The sequence below is a fragment of the Carassius gibelio genome, chromosome B23 (genome assembly GCF_023724105.1).
Source record: "Carassius gibelio isolate Cgi1373 ecotype wild population from Czech Republic chromosome B23, carGib1.2-hapl.c, whole genome shotgun sequence".
Taxonomy (NCBI): Eukaryota; Metazoa; Chordata; class Actinopteri; order Cypriniformes; family Cyprinidae; genus Carassius; species Carassius gibelio.
Window position 1 is genome coordinate 29080853 of NC_068418.1, and position 14087 is coordinate 29094939.

The 14087-nt window shown below is 37.3% G+C and overlaps 2 protein-coding genes across 3 annotated transcripts; one reads left to right on the forward strand and one right to left on the reverse strand.

Annotated features, from left to right (window-relative positions):
• Nucleotides 1–214: 214 nt before the first annotated feature.
• On the reverse strand, nucleotides 215–6140 carry LOC128011942 (RIB43A-like with coiled-coils protein 1). Of its 2 annotated transcripts, none has more exons than XM_052594751.1 (8): nucleotides 6065–6140; nucleotides 5661–5862; nucleotides 5244–5467; nucleotides 2862–2976; nucleotides 2643–2761; nucleotides 1081–1320; nucleotides 825–991; nucleotides 215–369 (listed from the first exon to the last, which is right to left on the reverse strand). In XM_052594751.1, the coding sequence occupies exons 2-8, from the start codon at nucleotides 5857–5859 to the stop codon at nucleotides 288–290; spliced, it is 1146 nt and encodes a 381-aa protein (XP_052450711.1). In that variant the 5' UTR covers nucleotides 5860–5862; nucleotides 6065–6140; the 3' UTR covers nucleotides 215–287. The 2 variants fall into 2 exon arrangements, with proteins under 2 accessions (XP_052450711.1, XP_052450710.1); XM_052594750.1 differs by having other exon boundaries at nucleotides 224–369; nucleotides 6037–6125.
• A 3765-nt stretch (nucleotides 6141–9905) lies between these two features.
• On the forward strand, nucleotides 9906–11334 carry LOC128011760 (spermidine synthase-like). Its single transcript, XM_052594467.1, has 3 exons — nucleotides 9906–10194; nucleotides 10974–11094; nucleotides 11191–11334. Exons 1-3 carry the CDS (start codon nucleotides 10064–10066, stop codon nucleotides 11317–11319), a joined length of 381 nt encoding a protein of 126 aa, XP_052450427.1. The 5' UTR covers nucleotides 9906–10063; the 3' UTR covers nucleotides 11320–11334.
• The last annotated feature ends 2753 nt before the right edge of the window (nucleotides 11335–14087 follow it).

A 14087-nucleotide genomic window follows, 5' to 3' on the forward strand; every position in this document is an offset into this window, starting at 1 on the left:
GTGAGGGTGGGGTACGATAAATAGATATGAACAGGATTTTGTTATTGTATCTGCATCACCCATAAGCCAGTGTAAGTAAATACTTCTTAAAATCAACGGGATCATCTACATCTGTAACATTCTGTATAAAATTCATCAGTATATAATATTTTATAATGGCAACTGCCAGCAATGATTGTTATAAAATTCCAATTGATTGAATGTCAAACGTACACGTTGAAATCCGGTAGCACTTTATTTGTTGTGCAGGAGAATGGTCAGATAAGAGGATGGAATGGGACGGTGCTTTATCGAGAGCTTGTGCCGAACTGGGTGAAGTAGTGAACTGTGGGACGGTTTGTATACAGCTGCTTGTCCAGGTATTGTTGGCTGAAAAACAGAAAACACTGCGTTTTCACTGTGTTATTCAAGAATTACTCTGCTAATAGCTACCAGCAACAGCTATACAATGAACGAAATTAGAATTTGCATACACAGAAATGTATCTATTATTAAGTTCTCACTTATGGTGTTAGTGTCAAAATGAACATGGAATTTTACTTCTGTAATGTAACGTACACTACTATCAAAAGGTAGGGGTCGGCAAGAATTTCTTATTCTCACCAAAGCTGCATTTATTTGATCAAAAGTGCAATAAAAACAACAAAATGGTTCAATATTATTACAAATTTACATAACTGTTTCCTGTTTAATATATAACAAAAAATGAATAATTTTTAAGGTCTTTTACTACTCTTGATTATATTTATTTTCCAGTTGTCTGCGTTCTGCTTGCATGCTGCTGTGTGTTTTTAACAATAGTGAAATATGGATGTGCCACTTACTGAGCTTGCTGCTCTCGTGCCAGCTGTTGATTGTATTTATCATGCTGAATTCTCCTCTCTCTCTGCAGCTCCTTGTCTCTGTTCTTCTCTCTCTCCTGCTGTCTGGCCTGCTCTGTCAGATGGTAATCCCAGGCCACATCTCTCTGCCTCTCCATCTCTCTCAGTCTCTGGTGAAATCGGAAAGGGATAAAAGAGTATTACTTTTATGATGACTATAAATGCTTGCTCAAATGGCACGTCAGTGCAGGATCTTAACCTCTTTCTCCAATAGCTGTTCCTCTCTCTTTCGGTGGATTTCACTGATCTCCTGTGGGGTCATGCCCTTCCAGCGGTCGGCCAGGACTCGTGGACCCTCTGCTGAGGATTCGGTTTTTCTCTTGGCAGCCTCTGGTCGCTCTGTCAGAAGGTCAGAGGTCACCATGTACTGCATCTCTGCCAGCTCCTCTCCCTCTCTCCTCAGTCTCTCTTGTTGCTCCCTCGCCATCCTCTCCTCAGCCTGCAAAGGGAGGTCAGATGTTACCTTGACCTTTCATCTCAAAGATCTATGGACGTGTCATTTCAAACCCGTGTTGGTGCATATTAACCTCATATTGGATAAAAATATCTATTTGGGGTGACAATAGCCGCGTTTCCACTGTCGGGCCAAAAGCAGGTGTGCTAGTGTCTGGAGAAAGTCAGCGCCACGGATCATTTCAGAAAGCTAACAGCTATAACAACAGCATTAAAGACTTTAAAATAAGTTGAGCCAAAAGCTCACATTCAGTCAGCAGCGAGTGTTTGAAATTACTTGATTCGATGTGGATTATAAATTATAATCACCATACAAGGCAGAAATATTTATAAGCGATGCAAAAGATTATGCACGCTAGGCATTAACTAACATAGTAAACATGTTAAATATGACTGCTGGAGAAATCAGACGTCAGCTTCATATTTTCTATCACAATCGTGTATTCATATTTTATCTGTCATAAGTCTCGTCTCGAGAGTTTAGCTCCGCGTAGCATATGTCATCAAAACATAATAATGGTTTTTGTTCGGGAGCTTTTATAAAAATATATAAATGATCATTCTTTCTAAATGTGATGTACTACAGTATATATAGGCTATTGTGACTTCAAATAAACAGAAACAGACTTGACTGAATAACAGACTATGTTCATAACGTTTTATTTCTGTGTGACTAATTTTCACTGATAAATTAATTCATGATGAATGTTTACTGATAAATTAATTCATAATGATCAATGTAGCACTTATTATAGTAAAACATTGATGCTTTTGGATTTAAATATTTCACAAAGCATGCAAACAAACGGCCACTTTTATCATGTTCATTTTGTGATCGCACTAATTCCAGTGACTTATTTCTTATTAGTTTTCTGATAACTTCTCTTTGTTGGTGAAATGATGGGGTTGTATGAAATTGTTCCTGAGAGGCGTGTAAAGGGTGGGTTTTAGTGAAGCACAGCGGAGCTTCAGGCCCGACTGTGGAAACGCAGCGCTATTTTGGCATTAGGATATTAGCCCCGCCCGGCCCATTTTAAGCCCTGGCTCGCACTGGCCCGACAGTGGAAAAGCGGCTAATGGCAGGTTGCCACTTTTTACAGTGTTTGATATTGTAGTATAGAAAATAGCAGTGTGAATATTCTTCAATAAATCTAATTTCCATGTTCCATGAAAGTTGTTTTGAACATCTTGAGGGTGAGAAAATGACCTTGTGTTCATTGTTGGGTGAGCAATATTTATTTAATATTTAATAACCTATTAAAAATAAACACAAATGATTGCCTTGATTAGTTTGTGGTGAGATAATACCTGAGCTTGATTGTAATGACTGAGTGCAATGTGGGCTGCTCTTTTGCACTCCTCCTCCAGAGCATTCAGCTGCACTGCCCTGAGGTCTTTTTCCACCAACTCCCTGCCGGTTAGCAGCTCTGCACACGCAAACACAGATGAAATACACAGTGAAATACATTACCGTTCCTTCTATTTTAACATTACAAGGCTACAGGGAATATAATGTCATCTGTTTACCTCTGTTTTTTTGTTCTCTTTCTTGTTTTTCCCTCTCCTCCTTTTGAGCTCTCAGGTTTCTCTCATTCATTTCCATCTGAGCTCTCTTCTTTTCATTTTCATTCATTCCTTCTCCCTGACCAAGTGTGAATAAACATATTCATAGAATATAAACAGTGGTATCCTGCAATATGACAAAAGTTTATTCCACTAATTACATTCAAAAAGTGAAACTTGTATATTATATTCATTCATTACACACAGACTGATGTATTTCAAATGTTTATTTTAATGATTATAACTGACAACTTAATCCCAAATTCAGTATCTCAGAAAATTTTAATATTGTGAAAAGGTTCAATATTAAAGACACCTGATACCACCCTCTAATCAGCTAATTAACTCAAAACACCTGCAAAGGCCTTTAAATGGTCTCTCAGTCTGCTACACAACCATGGGGAAGACTGCAGACTTGACAGTTGTCCAAAAGACGACCATTGACACCTTGCACAAGGAGGGCAAGACACAAAAGGTCATTGCAAAAGAGGCTGGCTGTTCACAGAGCTCTGTGTCCAAGCACATTAATAGAGAGGTGAAGAGAAGGAAAAAAGTGTACAAACAATAGGGATAACCACACCCTTGAGAGGATTGTGAAACAAAACCCATTCAAAAATGTGTGGGAGATTCACAAAGAGTGGACTGCAGCTGGAATCAGTGCTTCAAGAAACCACTATGCACAGACGTATGCAAGACAAGGGTTTGAGCTGTAGCATTGCTTGCGTCAAGACACTCTTGAACAACAGACAGCAGAAGAATTGGGCTAAAGACAAAAAGGACAGGACTGTTGCTGAGTGGTACAAAGTTATGTTCTCTGATGAAAGAACATTTTTGTAAATCAGGGTCACAGAGTCTGGAGGAAGAGAGGAGAGGGACACAATTCACGTTGCTTGAGGTCCAGTGTAAAGTTTCCACATTCAGTAATGGTTTGCGGTGCAATGTCAAATGCTGGTGTTGGTCAACTGTGTTTTCTGAGGTCCAAGGTCAACGCAGCCATACACCAGGAAGTTTTAGAGCACTTCATGCTTCCTGCTGCTGACCAACTTTATGGAGATGCAGATTTCATTTACCAAAAACTGCATACAGTGCCAAAGCTACCAGTACATGTTTTAAGGACCATGGTATCCCTGTTCTTAATTGGCCAGCAAACTCGCCTGACCTTAACTCCATAGAAAATCTATGGGGTATTGTGTAGAGGAAGATGTGATATGCCAGACCCAAGAATGCAGAAAAGCTGAAGGTCACTATCAGAGCAACCTGGGCTCTCATAACACCTGAGCAGTGCCACAGACTGATCGACTCCATGCCACGCCGCATTTCTGCAGTAATTCAGGAAAAAGGAGCCCCAACTAAGTATTGAGTGCTGTACATGCTCATACTTTTCATGTTCATTCTTTTCAGTTGGCCAAGATTTCTAAAAATCCTTTCTTTGTATTGGTCAACAAAAAAGTCAACATTTGTAATAAATCAAAACCTTTTAGTCCTTTTGTTCTAAAACCTAAAACCAAAATGTGTTCTTGACAACTTTGATGAACTTTTTTGATCTACTTCACACGTTGTCTACTAATATATATATATATATATATATATATATATATATATATATATATATATATATATATATATATATAAATTTAATTCCGTTTTTTAAGGCTGTTGTATTTGAGAGATTACATATTTGTACTTTTTTGTCACACTAAGACTATTTAAATGAACTAAAAATGCTGAACAACCTAAAGTAAATGCTGAAAGTTACAAAAACTTTCTTTTATAGTGTTCTTGTTACACGTGACATACTTAAATATACTTTCATTATAAAATATACATAATTACATGCAACTAACATACCAAACCCTTATCCTAATTTTAACCTATAATAAGTACATTACATAAATATTACTCATGACTTAAAGGGATTGTTCACCACTCCCCCCCAAAATTCTGTTATCATTTACTCACCCTCAAGTTGTTCCAAACCTGTATGAGTTTGTTTATTCTATTGAACACATAAGAATGTATTTTTTTAACCAAACAGTGGATGACCCACCGACTTCCAATATATTTGTTTTTATACTATGGAGGTCAATAGGGTCAATGTTTGGTAACCCACTTTCTTCAAAATATTTTCTTTGTTTTCAGCAGAATAAAAAAAAACTCATACAGGTTTGGAACAAAAATGACAAAATTTTGTTTTTAGTTAACAATCCCTTTTATTATACTGTGACAAATATGAAACCTTAAAATAAAGTTTACCATACATTTTAACATTTCGTGTCCATGTCATTTGTTAGAGACTTTATCTGTTGCTGTGTCCCAACAAACATTCACTGTACACAATATGCTTACCAAAAACACTTGCATGCTGGCGGGTCCCAATGAAGAGTCCGAGACAGAAATACTGGCGTCTGGCGCCGCCTGTCGGACATAATTGACATCTGCATCACGACTGTCTTCAGCTCGTTGATGTATCGCTCTATATTGTGCCAAGTTCTGAGCCAACTCTCTTCGCAGCTCCTCTTCTTCTTTTTTCTGTTGCATTGCCGATTCATCCAGGGACAAGCGCAACAGATCTGAACAACAAAGGACATAATTTCTGCATATCATAGACCAATTTTTTTGCTGATCCATTATTGGAAAAAAATGGAAAGAAGAGAAACACCCAAAATACAGGTGATATATAGCTTAAAAGTATTAGTTTATAAACTCATTGCTGTAGCTTGTTTTGCAGCACAGAAGTAGTGCAGAGTGCAGAGGTGGTCTTACCATGAGCCAAGTCTCGCTGCTTGTCCATCTCCAGTCGCTCTTGTTTCTCCTCCCGCTGTTTGTGGAGCGTGCGCAGGTCAACGCCGATCACTCGGGCTCTGCTGTTGAATATCCGCTTCTTGCGCTCTGCTTCTGCGGCCCGACGCCGCTCCACCGCCCGCTGCGCAGACTCATCCACGGGTAAATCAACCTTGTACATGTTCTGTCAAAGCACAGTTTGATATCAACCAACTTCCAGAATATCAGCTAACTATCCATCACCGCCAATGAGAAGCTGGTGGATTTATTATTATTATTATTTTATTTATTATTATTTTTATTTAATTTTTGCGTAGCTATTAATAACAAAAAATTGCTATAATTTATAATTACACACAGAATAAGATGAAACATTAAAGCCTTACTGGTGAATATCAGTTGGGTTTCGACGAACGGCAGTCTCATGTCAGCTCTCCTCTTGTGTTTGTTTGGCGTTGCCATGGTAACCGCTTCACGGTCTGTGACGCGGCTTATCGAATATGTTTCACAGACATATATTATTCATGCAAATTTATGTGAGAATTGGTTGCTATAAGCTAAAAAGTTACTATGGACACAAAGATGCTTGCTGAAATAATATAATTTTAAGTTTTTATATATTTTGTAACATTTTTGTGTAATGAAAATGTTTCTTTCATGGTTTTAGTTTTCATTTTTGTTAAATATAGTAACCTGCCATTAGACTCTACTGAACACTTGTAATATTATTGTTATGATAAGCTAACTATAACTCATGGTCACAGTTTACTAAAAAAAAAAAAAAAACGACTAACCTAACCTATTCACAATGTTTCTTAATTAATTGCTTGCCTTAATTTTCTGTTCTACGCTTTTGTAACTTATCTTGCATATTATTTCACCTGTGTCTGCTTTTTATATGTTGTACTGTATGTAAAGTGTCCTTGGGTGTTTGAAAGGCGCTATATTAATAAAACATATTATTATTAGAGATGGGGACCTGGGGATGTGGGATCTGGGGTGGGGGGAGAAGGTTCATGCTATTGTGATTTCTTGGCCAGTGCTGCGGTGTTGTCGGTCCAGTAGAGGTCCTCTGTGATGTGCAAACCCAGGAACTTGGTGCTGCTCACTCTGTCCACAGTCGCACCGTTGATGGTCAGAGGAGCATGCTGAGTGTGCACTCTCCTGAGGCCAACAACAATCTCCTTCCTCTTCTCCACGTTCAGAGAGAGATTGCCGGCCAGGCAGCTCACCTCGCTCCTGTAGTTTGTCTCATCTCTGTTGCTAATGACCACCACAGTCTTGTGACACAGACTTGATATGGTGCATGACTAGCTGTTCAAAGCACTTCATGATAGGAGTAAGTGCAACTCGACGGTAGTCGAAGCAGGATGGAGACGGCTTCTTCGGGACTGGAATGATGTCGGTGGCTTTGAAGCATATGGGGACAACAGCCTGACTAGTGAGATGTTGAAAATGTCTGTGAAGAAATCAATATGTATTTGGCTTTAGCTTTTCAGGTGGTCAACTACATGACCAGTCAGTCCAGAATTTCCAGGCAATTGTAATCTCTCTGAGAGAGGAGTTCTACACAAAAGCTGACTCATTCATAGGAGTTTACCCTGAGTTTTGTATTTCAGCAATGGGCCATATAAATCTTAATATAACAAAAGTAGTTTACGCATACAAGAGTTCATCCCATCCCAACATATCATTATATCATTATTGTACACTGTGCTCTAGAGATGACAACTTTAATAATAATGTATTTTGTATTATGTTGACTTTTAATATATATTATAAATTGAATCGTTTCATTAATTCACAGTGAGGAGATTGTATCATCATTAAGCTGCTGATTCCAATCCTAATGGTTAGATTGTACTAATCTGAATTTATTGGTAGACAGCTAAAAAAAAATGATCAGTGGCATCTTTTAATTATAATCATTGATGTTTACATAGATTTTTTTCTTTATTTAAATTAATAATTAATGTTTCTAAGATGCCTACTGTTGTATTTCAAATAGTGTGCATGATTGTGTAAGTATTAATATTCTGTATTCTGTGAATATTAAATACAAATGAACAGATTTTCACATTTAATCAGCTGGACAGTCTAGATCGGTGATTTTACCTTTGGTTAATGTTTTGACTGCACTTCATCAAAAGTTGCCTATTGTCAAGTATGCCTTGTTGATTTGTTCATTCAGTACAATGTGGAATATTTGTTTTGTTTTAATTCTCTGTCCTAATGGGAAAATGTGTTATGTAAACTGTACTCAAATGGAAAATAAGAACGTATGTGATGTGCTCAAGGCTCTTTCCATATACATGGTATACTGTTTTGTTTTTTCCTTCAAAAAATATACCCCATAGAGAATAACAAATAAGCCATCTCAAAATAAAACTTAGTTTGGTTTCCTGAGGTTGAATCAACATTTTCCAAAAATCATCTTTCCCCCAACAGAACTCTTTCCTCCACGTAAGAAAAAAAAATAATGCTTTGAAAAAAAAAAAAGACAAAATTTGACGTCATAATTTCAAATTCAATTTCAACTTCTTATTTCATATTTGACTTAGGTGCATCTCAGTAAATTAGAATGTCATGGATTAATAATTAGCAATTTAACTCAAATTGTGAAACTTGTATATTAAATAAATCCAATGCACACAGACTGAAGTAGTTTAAGTATTTGGTTCTTTTAATTGTGATGATTTTGGCTTACATTTAACAAAAACCCACCAATTCACAATCTCAACTAATTATAATATGGTTACATGCCAATCAGCTAATCAACTCAAAACACCTGCAAAGGTTTCATGAGCCTTCAAAATGGTCTTTCAGTTTGGTTCACTAAGCTACACAATCATGGGGGAACACTGCTGATCTGACAGTTGTCCAGAAGACAATCATTGACACCCTTCACAAGGAGGGTAAACCACAAACATTCATTGCCAAAGAAGCTGGCTGTTCACAGAGTGCTTTATCCAAGCATGTTAACAGAAAGTTGAGTGGAAGGAAAAAGTGAGGAAGAAAAATATGCACAACCAACCGAGAGAATGACAGCCTTATGAGGATTGTCAAGCAAAATCGATTTAAGAATTTCATTTGGAAACCAAGGTCCTAGAGTCTGGTGGAAGAGTGGAGAAGCTCATAGCCCAAGCTGCTTGAGGTCCATTGTTATGTTTCCACAGTCTGTGATGATTTGGGGTGCAATGTGATCTCCTGGTGTTGGTCCATTGTGTTTTTTGAGCACTTCATGCTCCCTTCTTTTTGAACCAGCTTTCTGAAGATGCTGATTTCATTTTCCAGCAGGATTTGGCACCGTGGGATGGTGACCAAGAGCACCAAAAGTTGGTTAAATGACCATGGTGTTGGTGTGCTTGACTGGCCAGGAAACTCATCAGACCTGAACCCCATAGAGAATCTATGGGGTATTGCCAAGACTCAAGAGGAAAATGAGAAACGAGACCAAAAAATGCAGATGAGCTGACTGTCAAACTGTCAAAGAAACCTGGGCTTCCATACTGTATGCCATGCCGAATTGAGGCAGTAATTAAAGCAAAAGGAGCCCCTACCAATTATTGAGTAAATGTACAGTAAATTATCATACTTTCCAGGAGGCCAACAATTCACAAAAAAAATAAAATAATTTGTATTGGTCTTGTGAAGTATTCTAATTTGTTGAGATAGTGAATTGTTGGGTTTTTGTTAAATGTGAGCCAAAATCATCCCAATTAAAAGAACCAAAGACTTAAACTACTTCAGTCTATGTGCATTGAATTTATTTAATACATGAGTTTTACAATTTGAGTTGAATTACTGAAATAAATGAACTTTTTTTTTATTTTTATTGAGATGCACCTGTATGTCAATATCAAATTTATGTCATAATTTTTAAGTCTAATCTCTTAATGTTGCCAAAATTATGATTTACCTTAGCATTTTTTTTTAATTATTATTATTATATAGAAAAATACATTAGTTGAAAAAGAAAAGTAAAATAGCTGGAAGCCTTTTTTTTGTAGCCTACTAATGGAAAATGCCACAACATTTTAAATGTTAAACGAAAAAAAAAAATGAACTTGTGGTAATATATAAACAAACCAGAGCACACCTGGCGTTCCCACTCACCCACACCCTTTAAGCTAACATTAGACCTCTTTTTTCACGTGGGCTCATCCTCAGCGGTACAAAACCAAGCATGCTTGCACAGAACTCGCTCATGTTGATGACGCCAGCCAGCTCCCATTGGTCGCCTCTTGTTTCTTGGGTTCGGTTGCAGTGCAAAGAACGCCCAACGTGTCAATCGGCGCCCAAGAAGATCTCCAGAAACGCCTCGCTGTTGACCGGTTTGAGCAGACTACTATAACCCACCGCTGCTTTCGTTTAAATCCCCGGCAATGGACAACATTAAAGACGGGTGGTTCACCGAAACATGCACACTGTGGCCTGGTCAAGCGATGAGTCTTCAAGTAGAGGAGGTTCTGTATCATAAGAAATCGAATTTCCAGGATGTAATGGTTTTTAAAAGGTGAGTCGTGGTGCAAAGTGGCTTAAATTAGCATGTTGGCTAACTTGCCGTGTTTTCTGGCAAGCGTAAGTGAAGCTATCTGTCACAATGGATGGTGAGGAATGTGTTTTTCTCACTTTTCTCTGAGGTGTCCACTCAGAAAGCACGTTGGCTTATGGGTGTCTTGATGTGTGGGGTGGCTGCGGCTAGAATGCTAACTGCAACGCCTGCTTTACTGTAACGTTAAGTCTGGCGTGGCACTGAAACTGTGAGATCGCATTGATTTTGTACTAGGCGTTTGTATAATATGTAAAACTGCACACTGCACCGATTCTGACATGTCCGAACATTAAAAAAATATATATAATAATTTCTCTAATATTTCCACCCATAATTGTGTGGTGCATTAGAAAACCAAAACAACATTTATTTGACAACGTTTTCAAGGCTTAATCAGCTATTTAAACACCACAATGCTTTTCTGGTGTTCAGTGATCACTCGACACTGTCTTAAGACAATAGATTGACCCATTCATACAGTGAGAAATGCAAATCTAGACTTGCTTCCATTATCTATGCCCTGGAAATCAATAAAATGAAGTATTTGCACATGTAGGGTGTTTCCCATTTTAAAATGTGCTGAGAGATCAGAGCTGTCAGCTGCCATCTCAAATCACATGTGCATGGTTGCAATGCTTAGTCCAATGCTTCAAATGGATCTTTGCTTTTCCCCCACTTGTTTGTTCTACATTTTATTGCTTAATGTATGAAAATGATCATTGTTGCTTCTCTTCTTGCAGTAAAACTTATGGAAATGTGCTGGTTTTGGATGGAGTCATCCAATGCACAGAACGAGATGAATTTTCTTATCAAGAAATGATAGCCAATCTACCTCTCTGCAGCCACCCTTGCCCAAAGAAGGTATGTGGAATCATTTTTGTCCTTCATATAAATGTGATTTGGAAAAATTGAAGCTGTTTGGGTTTTTGTTAAGTTGTTCCCCATTTCTTTCATCAGGTTCTCATCATTGGTGGAGGAGACGGCGGTGTCCTGAGGGAGGTTGTCAAGCATCCGCTGGTGGAGTCTGTTGTTCAGTGTGAAATTGATGAGGTTTGTATCCAGTTAAACCTGAACGTATGCTTATAGTTAAAAGGTTTTGGTAAGTAAGGTTAGTTAAAGTTAATGAGTTAATAATTTTTATTAAACAAGAATGAAATGTATCAAAAATGTCAGTAAATGCATTTAATTTTATGCAAAAAAAGATTTGTATTTCAAGAAAGATGTTGATGAACTTTCTATTCATCAACAGGGTTTATGCGGGGTTGTAAAAGGTAGTAAATTATATTATGCCAAATTAAGGCCAGTAAAAAGTAGTAAACGTCATCTGACGAGGTAGTAAATTTTCGAAGCCCCATCTAACTGGGTCTATATCATGGGTGTCCAAACTACAGTCCAGTTTTTATTGGCCCGCAGCCAGGGTCCGAAATTAACAAGCGCCAAGTGCGGTTAGATTTTCTGTTTGGCGAGTAAATCTCAAAAGGCTATCCGCCACACTGGCGGGTGAATGTTCATCATACCAAAATAGTAATAAAAAAAATTACAATTGCCTTGTGTAATGTTATGATGCCTGGAAATTAGTTCAAATCTCCTGCGAATCTAGAGCGAGTGAGCGAGCAAAAGTATGCAAGCAAACCGTGTAGCAAGCGCACGGCAGAGAGGAAGAGACCTTGCATGTGTGTCTCTCTCTCTCTCTCTCTCTCTCTCTCTCTCGCTCTCTCATGCAGTGGTGATGCGCAGTGTTGGGCAGTAGCGTCGCTACAAGCAGCGAAGCTACTAGTTTAACTACATTTCTCAGTTGCTTGGTCGTAGCTTCACTGCTTTCTGAATCAAATAGCTTTTCAGTAGCGAAGCTCTTTTTTTTTTTGGCAAATTGATAAGGAACACAAAAAACTATTACAACTAAACAATTACACCTGCCTATCTGTTTGACTGACAGTTTTGAGCACTGCGATAGCATTGACTTGTAATAAAACGTGTTCAACATAAAATTTTTATTTTAAAAGTAGCTTAGATGTAGCAAGCTACTGTTGATGTAGCTTAGCTTGCTACATTTCCCAGGGGGGTAGCTTCAGTGTAGTGAAGCTTCATTTATTGTAGAGTAACTGGTAGCTTAGCTCACTAGTACATTTTCCAAGTAGCTTGCCCGACACTGGTGATGCGTTCATATAAACGCTAAACGCTGTAAAAAAAAATATTATGACATTTTAATTGTTTATTAATAAACAAGTGTTTCTGTGTCAGCTGCAAAGATGAAGTTGACACTGACTCGCGATCTTCGCAGTAGTGAACCCACTGGAGAAAAATGCATTTCTTACGGATTAGCCTATAGCCTACTTTTATTTAGTTTTGAATGGTTCTGTTTAAAAGTAGAAATTTCAAGCTTTCTGTTGATAATAGATATAGGATATTTCTAATTTGTTTTGGTCTGTGAGGCAAGTAGCCTAGGCTACCTATACGCTGAGTTTCGGTTGTGATTATACAAAATAATGAAACATGGATTAAAATTAAGATAAAATTTATACAAAACGAAATTGGTTTCAAAGATATGCTTTGTGTTTTCTGTTTGATGTTTTCTCTCTTTTCTCTCTCTCTCTCTCTCTCTCTCTCTCTCTGTGTGTGTTGGACAGTGCTTGGCTTGTGTCCAGTGTTGAAGTTATTTGTTTATTAATGAAATACTGTTATTATAGTGTACAATTGCACTTTATTATTACACATTGTATAGCTGTTCATTCTAAAGGTCCAGTCTGTCTTCAAATTTTTATGTAATTGTTACTCTTTGACATATTGAGTAAATCCTATGGACCAAGGCCTTTTGTGATATCTTGATTAATCCAAGTTCTATGGTAGAGTTCCCTCTTACTTGAATGTAGCTCACTCACTTGTCCTAACACACATGCACACTCACATATACCTACAGAACCTCACCTGACTTTCTCTTTCTCTGGTTCTCTATCTCTCCCTCCCAGTGTTGAAATTAAGTTATAATTGCCTCATTAAATTGTGATTAAATATGTTATTAATTAATTTTGGAAAGATATTTCATGTCTTTACTTGTCACTTTACTTAACACTTAACAATGCTACAGTTAAAGTTTGAAGCTGTGTTGGTAGTAAAACAATTGTGATGGTAGTAAAATAGGTGGTAAAAAGGTAGTAAATTCAATTTAAGAATCTCTGTATAAACCTTGATCAAAGAATTCAAAAATGTGTCACGGTTTCCACAAACATTTTAAGAAGCACAACTGTTTTCAACACTGATAATAAGAAAAGATTCTCAAGCACTAAATCAGCATAATAAAAATGATTTATGATAGATCATGTGACACTGAAGACTGGAGTAATGGCTGCTGAAAATGCATTTTTTTTTTTTTTTAAGTATAACTTATATTTAACCTGTATAATATTTTGAATATAATCGTTTAAAAATATTTTCAATATAATATTATACAGGAAACAAGTTATTTTAAATTGTAATAATATTAAATAGTAACAATTTTGATCAGATAAATGCAGCCTCGTTTAGCATCATTCTTTCACAAACAGAAAAATAATCTTAATCTGGGGCCCGTTCTTCGTACGTCGCTTATTACATCCGAGATCAAATGACACATCCAAGATAATATCATCGTCCTAATCATGATCCGGCTAATTGGGTTCTTCGAACACACCTGTTGTGTATGATTAGTATCGCTGGATTGAGTTATCTGAGATAATTGCGCGTTCTTGTGTTGGCTTAAAAGGGGATATGTATCGATACTCGAAACCATGATCAGCAGTGCAGCGATTGGCTGGTGGCAAGACAGCAATCTAATGATGTAATATCATTTAAAATGACACCTGACGAAAAACTTGCCA

Coding starts and splice junctions, on each gene's coding strand:
- LOC128011942 (XM_052594751.1), bottom strand. CDS start 5,859: ATGTACAAGGTTGATTTACCCGTGGATGAGTCTGCGCAGCGGGCGGTG. Junction 2,762..2,861: donor AAGAGAACAAAAAAACAGAG/GTAAACAGATGA, acceptor TTGCGTGTGCAG/AGCTGCTAACCGGCAGGGAG. Junction 992..1,080: donor AACAGCTATTGGAGAAAGAG/GTTAAGATCCTG, acceptor CGATTTCACCAG/AGACTGAGAGAGATGGAGAG.
- LOC128011760 (XM_052594467.1), top strand. CDS start 10,064: ATGGACAACATTAAAGACGGGTGGTTCACCGAAACATGCACACTGTGG. Junction 10,195..10,973: donor GATGTAATGGTTTTTAAAAG/GTGAGTCGTGGT, acceptor CTCTTCTTGCAG/TAAAACTTATGGAAATGTGC. Junction 11,095..11,190: donor GCCACCCTTGCCCAAAGAAG/GTATGTGGAATC, acceptor TTCTTTCATCAG/GTTCTCATCATTGGTGGAGG.